This window comes from Theropithecus gelada, chromosome 14, assembly GCF_003255815.1.
Source record: "Theropithecus gelada isolate Dixy chromosome 14, Tgel_1.0, whole genome shotgun sequence".
NCBI classification, from domain to species: Eukaryota; Metazoa; Chordata; class Mammalia; order Primates; family Cercopithecidae; genus Theropithecus; species Theropithecus gelada.
The window spans coordinates 32,038,768-32,057,006 of record NC_037682.1 but is presented as its reverse complement, the minus strand read 5'-3'; the positions used below and the strand labels follow the sequence as shown (position 1 = coordinate 32,057,006).

The 18,239-nt window shown below is 37.6% G+C and overlaps 1 protein-coding gene across 5 annotated transcripts in view; it reads left to right on the top strand.

The window, feature by feature from the left end:
• HIPK3 (homeodomain interacting protein kinase 3) overlaps positions 1 to 18,239 on the top strand; it is a 102,664-nt gene that overhangs the window by 17,976 nt on the left and 66,449 nt on the right. For all 5 annotated transcript variants that reach the window (XM_025357331.1, XM_025357329.1, XM_025357332.1 and 2 more), the window contains exon 2: positions 13,959 to 15,057. In XM_025357331.1, the coding sequence (XP_025213116.1) occupies positions 13,959 to 15,057 (1,099 nt within the window). The remainder of the gene's footprint in view (positions 1 to 13,958; positions 15,058 to 18,239) is intronic.

The following is an 18,239-nucleotide window of genomic DNA, read 5'->3' as shown; positions in this document are numbered from 1 at the left end:
AAATAGAAACAGTTGACTTTTCTGTTCAGCTTAATTTTTCCAGGCCCCACAATGTCTTTATCATAAAGATTTTTAAAAACTGAAAGTACTAGGCTGGGCGCGGTGGCTCAAACCTGTAATCCCAGCACTTTGGGAGGCCGAGACGGGCGGATCACGAGGTCAGGAGATCGAGACCATCCTGGCTAACATGGTGAAACCCCGTCTCTACTAAAAAATACAAAACACTAGCCGGGCGAAGTGGCGGGCGCCTGTAGTCCCAGCTACTCGGGAGGCTGAGGCAGGAGAATGGCGTGAACCCGGGAGGCGGAGCTTGCAGTGAGCTGAGATCCGGCCACTGCACTCCAGCCTGGGTGACAGAGCGAGACTCCGTCTCAAACAAAAAAACAAAAAACTGAAAGTACTATACTCAAGCTTATGCAGCTGTAAATAACTGAAAGTACTATACTCAAGCTTATGCAGTTGTAAATGTTTAACTTTTCAGCTTTTACAATAGAAAAACTGTTATGTGTCTGGCAGAGGAGATGGTAGCCACTGTTCTCACTACATTGGTTTTTAGAACTTTAATTCTTGTGTGATTTACATTACTGTAGAGTGATAGTTCTCTTTCAGGTGTGAATGTAGTGATTAGAATCTTAAGGTTGTTTAAGGTAGACCATACTTTCGAAAAGTTTTATGGAACCTGACCTTTGGTTCTCTAAATGTTCATTTAGAGCTTTGAATCATTATCTCATACAAAAATCTTATTTGTTGGCAGAATTTTTTCCTTTTTATTGGTGTCAGCAGTGGGCATTCGGTCAAATTATTAATGTAGGATTCCAGTTCACCTGTTGAGTTGTTTCAAAGGTAGATGATGTCGGGTGATCTTCTTGTAGGAATCATTTGACCTTTGCCTTCTTAATCTTTAATATTTTGTATTTATCTTTGTCTGAAAGTTACATAGATTTTTATAAGAAATAAAAGTTCTGTGGTGGTTCTTTTGGGACGGATTTTCCTATAAAGTAGAAAGTAATACATTTGCTTTCCATTAAGGGAGCTGTTCACAACCCAAACTTAAAAAACTGTTTACTCTTTCTGATAGCCCATTGGTATATTGGTCATTGTAAGAAAAATTTAAGTAAAAATTTTTCTTTAGTACTTAAGTTTTATAAGCTGAATTTGAATTATTAATCTTAAGTTTACATCAAGAAAGAAGGAGCTTCAGGTAAACTTTTTATCTTTAGTCCAGCTTTCTATCAGGGTGTCCATTTCTGATTTTTTATTTTATATAGCTTTTTAAAATCTAGAGAATTATCTGCTTTAGTAAGACTAATCCTTATGTAATTTTTAAAAAAATTAATTAACTCTTTTCTAGCCTTGTTAAAGATTTGTACTGGCAGGGTGATTTCTAGCAGCTTTGAAATGTCCAACAGGTCATTTTCTGTTCCAAATGTTGGAACATTTTGCTAAGTCAGATGAAGCTTGTTATTTAACATGCTGATTTGTGTTATAGTCAACACATTCTCTAGATGCTTTGTTCACAATACTGCTGGAAAATACCCAAGACTTTAGTATTTTCAAAATAAGTGTTCTGTAGGCACCTCAAACAGCAGGTTTAGTTTATTAAGTTTTACAGTGCATAGTGGTTCATTTATGTGAAAATGTTTCTTTCTTATATGAAATGGTAGACACATTTTTTTTTTTTTTTTGAGATGGAGTCTCGCTCTGTTGCTCAGGCTGGAGTGCAGTGGTATGATCTCGAGTCACTGCAGCCTCCGCCTCCTGAGCTGAAGTGAGGCGGAAGGCTGCAGGAGGCTACTCTCCTGCCTCAGCCTCCTGAGTAGCTGGGATTACAGGTGCATGCCACCATGCCCATTTTTGTATTTTTAGTGGAGACAGGGTTTCAACATATTGGTCAGGTGGGTCTTGAACTCCTGACCTCGTGATCCGCCCGCCTCAGCCTCCCAGAGTGCTGGGATTACAGGCATAAGCCACTGCGCCCAGCCAATGAAATGGTTTAGTATTATTTCCTGGATTGAATGCTGGTAAAAATAATCTGTTAAAATAATAGAGGTATTTAAAATACTGACAACTAGTGAACCAATGAAGAATTAAACTCATTTACTGTTCATACTAGCAACTTACTGTCTAGTGTTTCCTGCCTTTTTTTTAAAAAAAATGGCATGTTATTTTGTCTTTTATAAATATGTACTTTAAGCAAGGTAATTGAGAAATGAAATAAACTGACTAGAAACTCCTTTTTACTGGCTAAATATTGTTTGTTATATAGTTCGATTTTGTAATTTCTATTTATAGAACCTCACATAGACTGGCACTATGGTTCTGTCCTTTGAAGAATGAAAAGCCCTTTTAATTGTCAGAATTTATTGGATCACATAATGAAATTCTACTTTTAGTCTTTATTGATTGAAGAAGTTATATAATGGCCAACAACTTTAAAAACTGTTATGACGCCTGTAATCCCAGCACTTTGGGAGGCCGAGGCGGGCGGATCACGAGGTCAGGAGATCGAGACCATCCTGGCTAACATGGTGAAACCCCGTCTCTACTAAAAAAAAAAAATGCAAAAAATTAGCCGGGCGAAGCGGCGGGCGCCTGTAGTCCCAGCTACTCGGGAGGCTGAGGCAGGAAAATGGCGTGAACCCAGGAGGCGGAGCTTGCAGTGAGCCGAGATCGCGCCACTGCACTCCAGCCTGGGCGACTAAGGGAGACTCTGTCTCAAAAAAAAAAAAAAAACAAAACAAACAAACAAAAAAAAACTGTTATGAATTAAGTAATACTTTTAAGTGAAGAAATTTGCCCTCACTGCTTATGATTACTTTTAAAATTAATGCTGGCAGATGATCGCAGGGACTCTTCATATGCCTGGCAATTCTAGACTTTAGGTGCTCTGGGCCACGCCTACCACATTTGGCTGCTCATCCACAAGTTAGTGACCCTTGAAGAAGAGTCTTGTTCAATAAAGACATTGTTTTATACCTGTCCCTCATTCTTGTTTTCTGTTTAACTTATCCTTTGACAAATATTCAGACCTCCAGAAAAGTTGCAAGAATAATACAAAGAATTCCTGTGTATTTTTCACCTAGATTATTCAAATGTTAACATTTTACTGCATTTGCTTTTACCTTTTTTCCTCTATATCTATGTTATGTTTTTATCTGAACTTTTTGCAAGTAAGTTGCAAGCATGATGTCCCTTTACCTCTAACTAATTGCGTAAAGACTGTTCAGTTGTTGTATCTCTTTAGTTTAATCTGTGATCTGAAAACTTCCTCAGTCTTTATGTTGATTTGACACTGACATTTTGAAGAATACTGCCATTATTTTGTAGACTGTTCCTCAATTTGAATTTTTCTTATTTTTGAGATAGAGTCTATGAATAATACTTTAAATGTTAATATGGTAAATAATGTTATGAAATAACTTCTGGATATTCATTATGTATAGTTTATATACAATCAATTTCATATCTGAGATAGATTCTAGCTAGTTTCTTGGGGTACATGGCAAATATTTTAGGCTTGTATGGACTTAACAGGTGACTGCTTCACTTTGGTGTGGTTACCAAATTGGTATGGTTACCAACTGAATGAAATAAGGTATGGCTGATTGGTTATATTAATAAAATATATCTAAAATGGTCATATTTTTGTAATTTTATTTTATTTTATTATTCTTACTTTTTTTGGAGTTAGAGTCTCACCTGTTGCCCAGGCTGGAGTGCGGTGGCGTGATCTCGGCTCACTGCAACCCCTGCCTCCCATGTTCAAGTGATTCTCATGCTTGAGCTTCTCAAGTAGCTGAATTACAGGCGTGCACCACCACACTCAGGTATTTTTTGTATTTTTAGTAGAGGCGGGGTTTCATCATGTTGGCCAGGCCGGTCTCAAACTCCTGACCTCAAATGATTCATCCGCCTCGGTCTCCCAAATTGCTGGGATTACAGGTGTGAATCACCGTGCCAGGGCTGTATTTTTGTAATTTAAAAATAAACAATTACTAAAATAGGTTATTCCTATTCTCTGATAGATTTTTTTACCTTTATTTAAAAATTCGTGTAAACTCAGGCTATGAAAGTATAGGGAGTAATAGAATCACTTCCTATGCAGCTGTCATCCGGTGTGCAAAATAAATTTGTGGTCCCTTCTCTTTTCTTCCTTGACATGTCTGTCATTTTCATGCATGTTTTTATACCTTTACCACATATAAAACATGGTATAGTTTTGTCTTCTATTAACTTTATAATAAATGATGCATGCTCTTCTGCAACTTTTTTTGTTCTATATTGTTTTCAGATTTATGTACATTGATGTATGTAATTTCAGTTAATTCATTTTGCTGCACTTCAGTTCTAGCACATTTCCTTCCAACATTTTAACATCTTTGAAACTGGGATGCATCTTAAAATCAATGATGTCTTGCCCTAACAATTGGTATGTTTTCTTTTTTTGTGGTACATAAATATATAATAATTGTGATATGAGCCACACTTGTATTACATGCTTTGTATTTTATGACTAAGCCACAATATCCAGTCCTTTTCTGACGATTAGATTATTCTGAAATTTTGATACTACATATATGTATATGTAGTGCTGCAGTGAACACTAATTTACCGTTTCTTTATGCATATTTGTGAGAGTTTCTCTAGATGGGATATACACCTGGGAGAAGAATTGCTGGATTATAGAGTATGTCCATTTTCAGCTTTGCCCTCAAAAGTAATTGTACTTCTTACCCTAGTATATATACTCTGTTGCCCTATTCTTCAACAGTGTGTGTTGTCCTACTTCTTTTTGCCAGTTTGATAGCTATAAAATGGCATCTTACTGTGGTTTTAATTTGCGTTTTCCTTCTTACTAGTGTGGTTGATAATTTTTTAAAATAAGACTTGGCTTGTATTTCTTTTATGTGAATTGTCTGTTTATATATTCTGTGTGGTTTTAATTTGCATTTTCCTTGCTAGTGAGGTTGATAAGTTTTTAAAATAAGACTTGGCGTGTATTTCCTGTCTGTGAATTGTCTGTTTATATCTTCTGTCCATTTGTCTCCTCAGTTTTACCAAACATAATATGACTTCTTTAGATCTTTTCTCAGTTACGTGTATTGCAAATAACTTCTCTATATCAGTGGCTTATCTTTATTTCAGGTATCATGAATGAAAGTTTTAAATTTTAATAAAATCAAATTTGTCATGTTTTCCCTCTTAGAATGTGTGCTTTTTACATCTTTAAAAAAAACCTTTCTGTCAGAGGTTGGTGATTAATTTGTTAAAAATGTAACTAATTTTAAACTAAGAGAAAAAAAATTATAAATCTTTATGAATACCTTTTGTGCTACGTAAGAAAAGTGTTAATTTTCAATCTATAATTTTATTAGAAAGAGGAACTAGAATTTAGCCAAAAATATTGTGAGTCTGTGGTGGGACATAATCAGGAAGAGATGATAGGTCAAAGGAAAAGAAGGACAGTATTTTGAGGACAGAATGTGAAGGACTGTATTTATAGGAGCATAAACTCATATCTCAGGGTTTGATTGAGATAAGGGAGGAAAGAGAAGACTGCGAGAGATAACTGGGTCCATGTAAAGACCAAAGTAAGAATAGGAGAGGGACTTGGTAGTTGGTCAAGAAGCACCTACTTGTGTTTCTTGGTGTTGCTGGTTTCTTTGTTTTTTAGCACGCTCCTTGTACTTAATGTCACTGAACAATACACTTAAAATGATTTAAGACAGTAAATTTTATTTTTTACCACAATTTTTAAAAAGGAAAAGATTTTTAAAATGGAGATTTGAACAGATAGAAGTAGTAAATTGAGTAAGGAGAGTGCAAGGCATTATTGCCTTTTATTAAATTTATTTGTGATATCAAAGTACATTTAAAAGAAGAACCCAGTCAGGTGTGGTGGCTCATGCTTGTAATCCCAACACTTGAGAGGTTGAGGTGGTTGGATGACTTGAGGCCAGGAATTTGAGACCAACCTGGCTAACATGGTGAAACCTCATCTCTAGTAAAAATACAGAAATTAGCCGGACATGGTGGTGTATGCCTGTAATCCCAGCAACTTGGGGGGCTGAGGCACGAGAATCACTTGAACCCGGGGAGGCGGAGGTTGCAGTGAGTTGTGATAACGTTACTGCCCTCCAGCACTCCAGCATAGGCGACAGAGGGAGATTCTTTGTTCAAAAAAAAAAAAAAAAAAAAAGAAGAACCCTATTACATTTGGGGTGTGTATAAGTTTGGTCAAAAATAATTCAGAAATTTCATATTGGCAAATAAATTGAATATAACTTGGTAAAATATTTCTGTTTCTGTTTTCTCCCTCCCTTTTCAGAAGGGCTAATATTATGTGTAGTAAAAAAAGATGGAAACAGCCCACTATGGTTAGCAATGATCAGACTCATGACTATGGGTGTCAATATTGATTACATTGCTGGTGTGGTGAACAATTTGGATCGAGTAGTTCAGATGAGACTTAAAGTTTGTTAGAGGATTGGAAAAATAAGATCTGTATGTTAGTCCGTTTGGGCTGCAATAATAAAATCCCTAAGACTGGGTAATTTATAAAGAGCATAACCTTATTGCTCACAGCTCTGGAGTTCAAGATCAAGGTGCCAGCAGATTTGGTGTCTGGTGAGGGCTCACTTTCTCCTCCTTCAAAGATGGTGCCCTTTTGCTGTGTCCTTATATGGTAGAAGGGATGAACAAGCTGCCTTAGGCCTCTTTTATGTAAAAGAGCACTAATCCCATTCATGAGGATAGAGCCCTCATGATCTACAGTTCCCAAAGGTCCCACCTCTTAATACCATCTCTTTTGGGGGTTAAGTTTCAACATACAAATTCTGGGGGAGCTGAGGGGCAGGGGTGGGGACACAAGCATTCAGACCATAGTAGATTAAAGAACCTCAAATTATTAATTCTAAGGAATGAAAGTGTAATGGTTGCTCTAATAGGAGTCATCACTATCCTCTGAGTAATATTTTATGGGGAGCTCCAGCTCACAAAGGGGTAGTATTTCAAAACATCGTTTCTTAGTTGATAAGAACAATTGGCAAGGTCATGAATAATATAGCTGTGGAGGACAACACAGTATATATTGTAATGAAAAATAGGAAATAGTATTGTACTAAAAAATATTTTGGACTATGGGCTTCAGTAGCTCCTGGGAATATAGTACTTTGTAAAATCCATAAACAGCAGATATAACAAGTCATGAGTCTATCTGATGGAGGGTAGGAGAAGGAAAAGAGTTAATTACCTGGATATATCAGGAAGTCACAGTGGTCAAGTTAATAAGCAATTTGTAGGTCGTATGGTCTTTTATACTTGTCTCCAGCACCACCACCTATGCCTTCTGATGAACTATAAATTGCTTGATATTTCTATCTGTGTTTCTTTTTTTTTCTTTTTCTTTTTTTTTTTTTGAGACAGAGTCTCGCTCTGTCGCCCAGGCTGGAGTGCAGTGGCTGGATCTCAGCTCACTGCAAGCTCCGCCTCCCGGGTTTTCGCCATTCTCCTGCCTCAGCCTCCCGATCTCTGTTTATTTTCTAAAGTCCCTTTTGAGATGGGTTCACAGAGCACAGTGGTTGAGAATTGGCTGGTGAGGGATAATGATACTTTGTCTAAGTTTCATTTAGTCCGCCCTGGTTGGAGCCTTGGGTTGATTGATTGCCTTCCAGCTTGGCATGTTGGGAAAGAAAAGCTAGGAATGGCAGGATCCAGAAATTGCAGCAGTTTTAAAAATTTCTCTGTCATTTATCAGCTGTTCCCACAATTTAACACGGCGTGAATTAGCCTAGAGTGGTGTGCATTGATCTGATTCCCTGGCACTTCATCCTGTTTTTTCAGACTTGGGGGCCCTGATTTGGTAGGACTTGAGTTTGCCTGTGGTTTTTGTATGGATGAGGTCATTGGTTCTCAGATTTTAGCGTGACTCTACATGACTCTGGGAGCTTGTACACTTTCAGATGCCTGGACCTTATCACAGACCTACTGAATCAAAATCTTTCTGATTAGAGTTTTATGTGTATATTTACTTATTTAGCCTTTTTTTTTTTTTTTTTTTTTTTTAAGGCAGAGTCTTGCTCTGTTGCCCAGGCTGGAGTGCAGTGACACGATCTCGGCTCACTGTAACCTCCACCTCCTGGGTTCAAGCGATTCTCCTGCCTCAGCCTCACGAGTAGCTGGGATTACAGGTGTGTGCCACCACACCTGGCTAATTTTTGTATTTTTAGTAGAGTCAGGGTTTCACCATGTTGGTCAGGCTCGTCTTGAACTCTGACATCAAATGATCCACCTGCTTTGGTGTCCCAAAGTGCTGGGATTATAGGTGTGAGCCACTATGCTTGGCCCTTACTTAACTTTTTATTAAGGAAAAATATAAACGTATTCAAAAGTAGACAGGATAGCATAATGAACCCCAATATACCCATCATCAAGCTTCTATAAATAACAGTTTATGACTCATTTCATTTTATCCATATCCCCGTCCACTTTTTCCTCTTCTATATTATTTCAAAGCAAATCCCAGATTATTTTATTTTTAAATATATATGTTTTAATAGGTTCCACAGATGATTAAAAAACTTTCTTTGAACAGGTGATACATGTATGTAGTAAAGGATGTACAGTGAAAAGTAATTATTTTCATTGCTCCCAGTATTGTTACTCTTCACCAAGGCAAAGAAACCCTCAGTTTCTTTATGTATCTATAGATATTCAGTGCATATGCAAATATATGCATATAATTCCTCAACACACATGGTAATATCTGTTGTAAAGTACACATTTTTTGAAATCTTGCTTTTTTTCAGGTAGCAGTATTATCTTCAGAATCAGGTCAATAACAAGGCAAATAAATTGTTTTCATTCTTTTTAAATTGGTCCATGTGTCAAGGTCTGTTTAGTACCTTTTGATGGATATGTAGGTTATTTACAGTATTAGGTTGCTTTACACAGTGCTGCAGTGAATATTCTTGTACAGTGTCTGAGTTGCCTACATTTCTAGGTCAGAGGGTATGTTCATTTGCAATTTTGTTAAATACTGCCAGATTGCCTTCCCACTATCTGTGTATGTATGGTGTACAGTGTTCTTCTATATTTTTCATGTCTCTCCTATTTATGTTCATGCTTTCCTTTAAATCCACAAGTATATAATAGCTGTTTTAAAATTTATCTGTTGGCCGAGCTCAGTGGCTTATGTCTGTAATTCCAGCACTTTGGGAGGCCAAGTCAGGAGGAGAATTGCTTGAACCCAGGAGTTCGAGACCAGCCTGGGCAATATGGCAAGACCCCATCTCTACAAAATTTAAAAATTAGTTGGGCATGGTAGCACATATTTGTGGTCTCAGCTACTTGGGTGGCCGAGGTGGGAGGCTCATTTGAGCTCAGGAGGTCGAAGCTGCAGCGAGCCATGTTTGTGCCATTGCACTTTAGTCTGGGCAACAAAGACTCCGTCTCAAAAAAAAAAAAAAAAAAAAATTGGGCTGGGTGCAGTGGCTCATGCCTGTAATCTCAGCACTTTGGGAGGCCAAGGTGGGTGGATTACTTGAGACCAGGAGTTTGAGACCAGCCTGGCCAACATGACGAAACCCTGTCTCTACTAAAAATAGAAAAATTAGCCAGGCGTGGTGGCGGGTGCCTGTAATCCCAGCTACTCGGGAGGCTGAGGCAGGAGAATTGCTTGAACTTGGAAGGTGGAAGTTGCAGTGAGCCATGATCACGCCACTGTACTCCAGCCTGGGCAACAGAGCGAGACTGTCTCAAAAAAAAAAAAAAAATTATCTGTGAATTTAATCATCTCTTTTTCTGAGTCTGTGGGTATGGGTTACAGAAGTGGTTTGTAAATTAGGAGAATCATGGCAATGTTAAATTGTCGAGCAGGGTGCAGTGGCTCGAACCTATAATCTATTTGAGATTACTTGGGAGGCTGAGGTATGAGGATCATTTGAGAACAGGAGTTCAAGACCAGAGTGGGCAATACAGTAAGACCTAGTCTCTTAGAAAAACTATTGCAGATAGGATTTGAAACCTCACAAAAGTGCCTTAATGGATGAGTTTGATACATTTAGCAGTTTTCAGTGTGGTTTTGCTTCATTAAAAGAACGATCAGTTGATGGAGTTTCAAGATCTCTTCTGAGTAAAGGTATGGAATAGATGTCAGTAGATGCCAATGAGATGGTTTGGAACTCCAGAATTGCTTTTTTTTTCTTTTCTTTTCTTTCTTTTTTTTTTTTTTTGAGACAGAGTCTTGCTCTGTCGCCCAGGCTGGAGTGCAGTGGTGTGATCTCAGCTCATTGCAGCCTCTGCCTCTCGGGTTCACGCCGTTCTCCTGCCTCAGCCTCCTGAGTAGCCGGGACTACAGGTGCCTGCCACTACGCCCAGCTGATTTTTTGTTTTTTTGGTGGAGATGGGGTTTCACTGTGTTAGCTAGGATCGTCTCGATCTCCTGACCTTGTGATCCGCCCGCCTTGGACTCCCAAAGTGCTCAGATTACAGGCATGAGCCACTGCGCCTGGTGGAACTCCAGAATTTCAATTTATGATTTTCTCTTACAGAGCGAACATCAAGTCTTAATTTGTATAGTAAGGTTTTGTAGCAGATTTATTAAGGTCAAGTCAAATTAGGAATGTGGTAGATCAAGAAAGCTGAAGGAGGTATAAATTTACACCTTTTATCTGAAAGGCCGTGCATTTACTTGTTCCCTTTACCATGCCTTAGCTATTGACTATGGGCCAGTTACCTAGTCTTCGTAAACTTCAATTTTCTTTTTTTTTTTTTCTTTTTTCTTTTGGAGACAGAGCTTCGCTCTGTTGCCCAGGCTGGAGTGCAGTGGCATGATCTTGGCTCACTGCAACCTCTGCCTCCTGGGTTCAAGCGATTCTTGTGCCTCAGCCTCTCCAGTGGCTAGGATTATATGTGTGCACCACCACGCCTGGCTGATTTTTGTATTTTTAGTAGAGATGGGGTTTCACCACGTTGGCCAGGCTGGTCTCGAACTCCTGACCTCATGATCCGCCCACCTTGGCCTCCCAAAGTGCTGGGATTACAGGCATGAGCCACTGTGCCTGGCCAACTTTAGTTTTCTTAAAAGCAAATTGGAAAGATATTGCTATGATTAGATAAAATATTGTAAATAAAGTGTTAAACCGTTGCCTAGTAAGTGCTCAGTAGGTAGTTGCTCTTATTTTTAATACAGATATTACAGATTGTGATGGTAATCTGTGGATTCTGAGTTAAAGAACTGATGTTTGTGATTTGTTACAAGAGTAGGAGACCACATAGTTAATATAATACAGATTTTTAAATTGTAGAAAATGAAGATATTTCAACCAACCAACGAACCAACATTTATTGAACACCAACTCTATATCCTTGGCACTTTGCTTTAGATCTAGTGTGAAAGACAGATATATACACTGACAATTACAATATAATGAAATGTAATCGCAAAATGAGAAGAATTTAGGAACTACTGTGAGAGCACTGATTGCTCACCCCTGCCTGGAGGGTGAGTTTATATGTTTCAGGAAAGGCTTCAGCAAGGATATATCATTTTACTTTGATTGAAATCTAAAAGAGTTTTTAAAGTGTTCAATAGTAGATGTGAATCTGGGTGCAGTGGCTCATGCCTGTAATCCCAGCATTTTGGGAGCCTGAGATGAGAGGATCACTTGAGGCCAGGAGTTGGAGGCTGCAGTGAGCTATGATTGTGCCACTGCGCTGCAGCCTAGGTGAGACCTTGTTAAAAGAAGAAAGGGTAGATGTGCAGAAAAGCACTAAGAGAACATAATGCAAAGTTCCTGTATCTGGCTTCTCAGCTTATTTTTACACTTGATCATTTGTATTAGGATTTTACCATTAGGAAAATTACCAAGGTAATTTTGTACAAGTAGAAAACATGGAGTATTACTTAAAGTGATGATTCTATCAACTGGTGGTTTTGATGTACATATTTATTATATATTGTTGTGGCAGACCAGGTAGATGGAAGGCAGATCTAACACCTGTGTAATTATCAGTTTTTCTAGCTATGATACTGAGGATTCATTCTTATGTGTATATATGTTTTGAGTTCCTATAGGTAGGTCAGCAGTTGCTAGGTGGATTTCATATTTTATAAATTCTAAGTTGGTAAAATAAGGTCATAGGGGAGAACATTAAGTATGCCAGAATAAAACTGAATTCTCTTTCGTATCTATGTTATATCTGAATCAAATAATGTTTATGAAATCATTAAACACTTAATGGTTGTGTGGTAAGAATGTTGGCTATTTCACCCTCAATAAATCACATCCTTTTTGGATGCAGGCATAAAATAAATAGAATGTCATTTAGTCCTTGAGAACTTTAGAATGATTTTAAATCTGTTTTTCAAATATGATTTGAAATTTGATTTGAAAATATGCTTTGAAAATTTCAAATATTTTCCAATATTATTTGGAGGAAGTTCAAAGGAATATCCATATAATAACGTACAAATTGAGAAGAATGGGAACATGAATATAACTGGGTAGAAAGTCATTAACTTGTCTTTGTAATCTAATGCTTTTTAAGATCAAAGGATAATATATTTAGTAAATAGAATGTAGGATCAGCTATTCATGAAATGGGGCACCCTAATTTTATTTAAAATCCCTGCCATAGGCGGGGCGTGGTGGCTCACGCCTATAATTCCAGCACTTTGGGAGGCCGACGCAGGTGGGTCACCTGAGATAAGGAGTTCAAGACCAGCCTGGCCAACATGGTGAAACTCCATCTCTACTAAAAATAAAAAAATTAGGCGTAGTGGCACATGCCTATAATCACATTTACTCGGGAGGCTAAGGCAGGAGAATCGCTTGAACCAGGAGGCCAAGGTTACAGTGAGCTGAGATTGTACCATTGCACTCTAGCCTGGGCGACAAGAGTGAAACTCTGTCTCAAAAAAAATGTATTTTTTGAGACATATATAATATATACATATATTATAATATATACACATACATATGCACACATTTACATATATATCATAAACATATATATTGTACATACATGTTTATACTATATGTATATATTATATATTATATCATATATACACATACACATATATACATATATATTATATACACACGTATAAAATATATATTATATATATAATATATATGTAGTTAAAGCAGACATAGATTTTTTTTTTCCTCCTGAGGCAATTCTTGGGCTTTAAGTTTAAGAAATATGGCTATAAACTATGTTTATGTAATGCATATTTTCTTTTCTTGTCATTGGTACATACATTTTAATTTGGTAATATAGTGTTTTACTTTTGTCAAATGTGTACAGTTAAAGGATCTGTACTTTTTTTTTTGAGGCAGAGTTTTGCCCTGTTTCACAGGCTGAAGTGCAGTGGTGCAATCTCGGCTCACTGCAACCTCTGCCTCCCGGGTTCAAGCGATTCTCCTGCCTCAGCCTCCCAAGTAGCTGGGACCCCAGGCATGCACCACCACGCCCAGCTAATTTTTGTATTATTAGTAGAGTTGGGGTTTCTTCACTATGTTGGCCAGGCTGGTCTTGAACTCCTGACCTCAAGTGATCCAACTGCCTCAGCCTCTCAAAGTGCTGGGATTACAGGGATCTATACTTTTCTTTTGAGGGAAAATGTTGGCACCGTTTCTAGGGCATATTGGCCATTTCAGCTTCTCAGTAAATATTTAAGTAATAAAATGCACTTGATTCTTTATTCTTAGACTGTTTATGCAATACTCAGAATATCTGAAGCACCAATTAACTGAAATGGAGATATTAAAAAGACAGTTATCTTCTCCAAGGGAAAAAAGCGTCTTAGTGGGAATTAATTACTGTTTTACAAATTGTGAATTTGACCCTTAAGAGTTTTCTTCCTGAGATTTAAAATTGAAAAAAAAATTGTTGACATTAATATTTCTTCTTTCCTTTTTTTTTCTTTTCTTTTCTTTTTTTTTTTTTTGCAGGTATGGCCTCACAAGTCTTGGTCTACCCACCATATGTTTATCAAACTCAGTCAAGTGCCTTTTGTAGTGTGAAGAAACTCAAAGTAGAGCCAAGCAGTTGTATATTCCAGGAAAGAAACTATCCACGGACCTATGTGAATGGTAGAAACTTTGGAAATTCTCATCCTCCCACTAAGGGTAGTGCTTTTCAGACAAAGATACCATTTAATAGACCTCGAGGACACAACTTTTCATTGCAGACAAGTGCTGTTGTTTTGAAAAACACTGCAGGTGCTACAAAGGTCATAGCAGCTCAGGCGCAGCAAGCTCAAGTGCAGGCACCTCAGATTGGGGCGTGGCGAAACAGATTGCATTTCCTAGAAGGCCCCCAGCGATGTGGATTGAAGCGCAAGAGTGAGGAGTTGGATAATCATAGCAGCGCAATGCAGATTGTCGATGAATTGTCCATACTTCCTGCAATGTTGCAAACCAACATGGGAAATCCAGTGACAGTTGTGACAACTACCACAGGATCAAAACAGAATTGTACCACTGGAGAAGGTGACTATCAGTTAGTGCAGCATGAAGTCTTATGCTCCATGAAAAATACTTATGAAGTCCTTGATTTTCTTGGTCGAGGCACCTTTGGCCAGGTAGTTAAATGCTGGAAAAGAGGGACAAATGAGATTGTAGCAATCAAAATTTTGAAAAATCATCCTTCTTATGCTCGTCAAGGTCAAATAGAAGTGAGCATATTAGCAAGGCTCAGTACTGAAAATGCTGATGAATATAACTTTGTACGAGCTTATGAATGCTTTCAGCACCGTAACCATACTTGTTTAGTTTTTGAGATGCTGGAACAAAACTTGTATGACTTTCTGAAACAAAATAAATTTAGTCCCCTGCCACTAAAAGTGATTCGGCCCATTCTTCAGCAAGTGACCACTGCACTGAAAAAATTGAAAAGTCTTGGTTTAATTCATGCTGATCTCAAGCCAGAGAATATTATGTTGGTGGATCCTGTTCGGCAGCCTTACAGGGTTAAAGTAATAGACTTTGGGTCGGCCAGTCATGTATCAAAGACTGTTTGTTCAACGTATCTACAATCTCGGTACTACAGGTAGGTAACAACTCCATACTTTTTGGTTGCTTATTAATAAATGTTAAATTTCTGCCAAATGAAATAATTTTGTGTGTGTTTGTGGTAAAAGAGATTGCTTCAGTTTAAAAAGGAAATCAAGAGAAGATCAATTTAGGTTTGTTTTAAAGAGATTTAAAAAATCAAGACATAAAATCTACCCAAGCAGGATAGAAATCTCCACTGCAAAGTTCCATGCCAAAGACATCTGGTTATTTTTATTTTTAATGGAAGATTTGAAGGAATGATAGGTGATCAATAATGATCAAACAGAGGTCTTTAAATGTTGGAAAGTATTTACAGTAATTTTTGTGTATATCATGGGCATTTCAGTACTTGAGAGGAATAGTTTATTAAAGACATAATCGTATGTAACTTAATATTTAGAAAAATTATATACAGGTTTGAGTAGCCCTTATCTGAAACTCTTGGGGCCAGAAGTGTTTTGGATTTCAGATTTTTCTGGATTTTGGAATATTTGCACTGTCAACTAGTTAAGCACCCGTAAATCTGAAAATTTGTTTCCTTTGAGTGTCATGTCAATGCCCAAAAAGTTTCAGATTTTTGGATTTGGGATGCTCAACCTGTGTAAGAATTCAGAAAGTTATTCTGATTAATGATTTTAAGATTCAGATATAAAGCCAGGTGCGTTGGCTCATGCCTGTAATCCCAGCACTTGGGGAGGCTGAGGCAGGTGGATCACCTGAGGTCAGGAGTTCAAGACCAGCCTGGCCAACATGGCGAAACCCCCATCTCTACTAAAAATAACACAAATTAGGTGGGCGTGGTGGCGGGCATCTGTAATCCCAGCAACTTGGGAGGCTGAGGCAGGAGAATTGCAGGAACCCAGGAGGTGGAGGTTGCAGTGAGCTGAGATTGCGCCATTGCACTCCAGCTTGGGCCACAAGAGTGAAACTCCATCTCAAAAAACAAAACAAAACACAAATATATTTCTTTTCCTTCCCGTGACTCTTTAGGTCACCTGATCATAACCAGTTTTATTATGTTCTATCCACATATATGCTATGGATAATGCTATTTTGGTCTTGGTTCTGGGGGGAAGTTAAAGAAGAAAACAATGCCCATGTAAAGTATTGATAACGTGCTACAATGTAACACTAGCCTGACGTACAATAGATAGTATGAGGGGCTAACTAGTGATTACCAAGATTCAGAATACTGAAAACTCATTCTGGAGTGTAAAATGGCTTTGAATTCATAGTTTGATAACTTTGAGCATAAATTATTTTCATATAAGCCTGAATGAATTTGTTATTGGTATATGCTACAGCCCTATGAGCTCCAACATGATGGACCTGCCATAAAATATAGACAAATACAGTATCTGCCAGTATTGGTCATTCATGCAGTTTATTGTTAGAAATGCTTAGAACATGGGGGATATAAATTTAGACCCAAAAAGGGGTATTTTCTGATACTGCATTTACCTTTGCACTGTACCTGATTACCCTTCTTGCAAGTATATGCTATAGTGCCCAGTACAAAATAAAGGAGAAATTAATTAGCTCCTACACAAATAAACTCTAAATATATGCCCTACTAGTAGGTTATCAGAAGGAATTGCCCATTTATGTCACTTAGTGTTAGTAAAGCTTATTAAAACATGTATTAGAGCTGGGTTTAGTGGCTCACACCTGTAGTCCTAGCACTTTGGGAAGTGGGAGGATCACTTTAGGTCAAGAGATGAAGATCAGCCTGGGCAACAGAGCAAAACCCTGCCTCTCCAAAAAAAGAAAAAAATAATGAGCCAGGAATGGTGGGAAATACCTGTAGTCTTAGCTATTCAAGAGGCTGACGTAGGAGGATCCCTTGAACCCAGGTGTTAGAGGCTGCAGTGAGCTATGATAATGCCACTGCACTCCAGCCTGAGTGACAGAGTGAGACCCTCTTAAAAAAAATAAAGTATGTATTAGGAATTAGAAATAATAGCCTGATATACCTTTAGTATATTCTTTTTTAAAACATTATTTTTATTTTTATGGGTCCATAGTAGGTAGATATATATTTATGGGGTATATGAGATATTTTGATATAGGCATGCAGTGCATAATAATCACATCAGGGTAAATGGACTATCCATTCCTTCAAGCATTTGTCATTTCTTTGTGTTACAAACATTCCAATTAGACTCCTTTACTTATTTTTAAATGTACAATAAATTATTGTTGACTGTGGTCACTCTGGTGTGCTATCAAATACTACATATTGTTCATTCTAACTATATATTTGTACCCGTTAACCATCCCTACTCCCGGCCCCCATCTACTACCCTTCCTAGACTCTGGTAACCGTCATTCTACTCTCTATCTCCATGAGTTCAATTGTTTTAATTTTTAGCTCCCACATATGAGCGAGAACATTGTCAAGTTTTGTCTTTCTGTGCCTGGCTTATTTCAGGTAACATAATGCCCTTTAGTTCCATCCAAGTTGTTGCAATTGACAGGATCTCATTCTTTCTGTCCATTGTGTATATATGTACCACATTTTCTTCATCCATTCATTTGTTGATGGACACTTAGGTTCATTCCACATCTTGCCTATTGTGAATAGTGCTGCACTAAACACTGGATTGTAGATCTCTCTTTGATAGACTTTCATTCTTTTGGCTGTATATCTTAGTATATTCTTGATTGTATGGTTTTGGTAGTAGAGTGCTAGATACCATTAAAACTTCTTAGATCATTTAAAATTTTAAATTTGCTGTAGTTGCAGGTAGTAGCTCTTGCTACATAATTAGATTTACTAGATATCTCTGCTCCCCAAAAGATTTTTTTTCAATATACGAGATTAGCTTTCTTCTGGAAAAAAACTGTAAAATCTTATTTAACAGTATTAGAAGAATAGTAGTTTTTGTTTTTTTCTTTCCCTTGGTACTCTATGGATTCTGTCTTGAGAGCTTTTAGTAGTGAGCTAGCATATTATATAAACTCCCAGGCTTCAGCTGCTTGGGCTCTATATTTAGTTCACTTGCTAGTAAATGACTTCACTTCATTTGGGTCCTGCATTATTCTGCATATCAGAATTACCTCATTTTCTTTATTTGAAATCTTTTCCACTAGAGTAAAAAAAAGTCTTTTTTTTTTTTTTTTTTAAATACTTGAGAATGTCTATTGGTTTACCAAATCTTTCAAGGGAATAAAGGA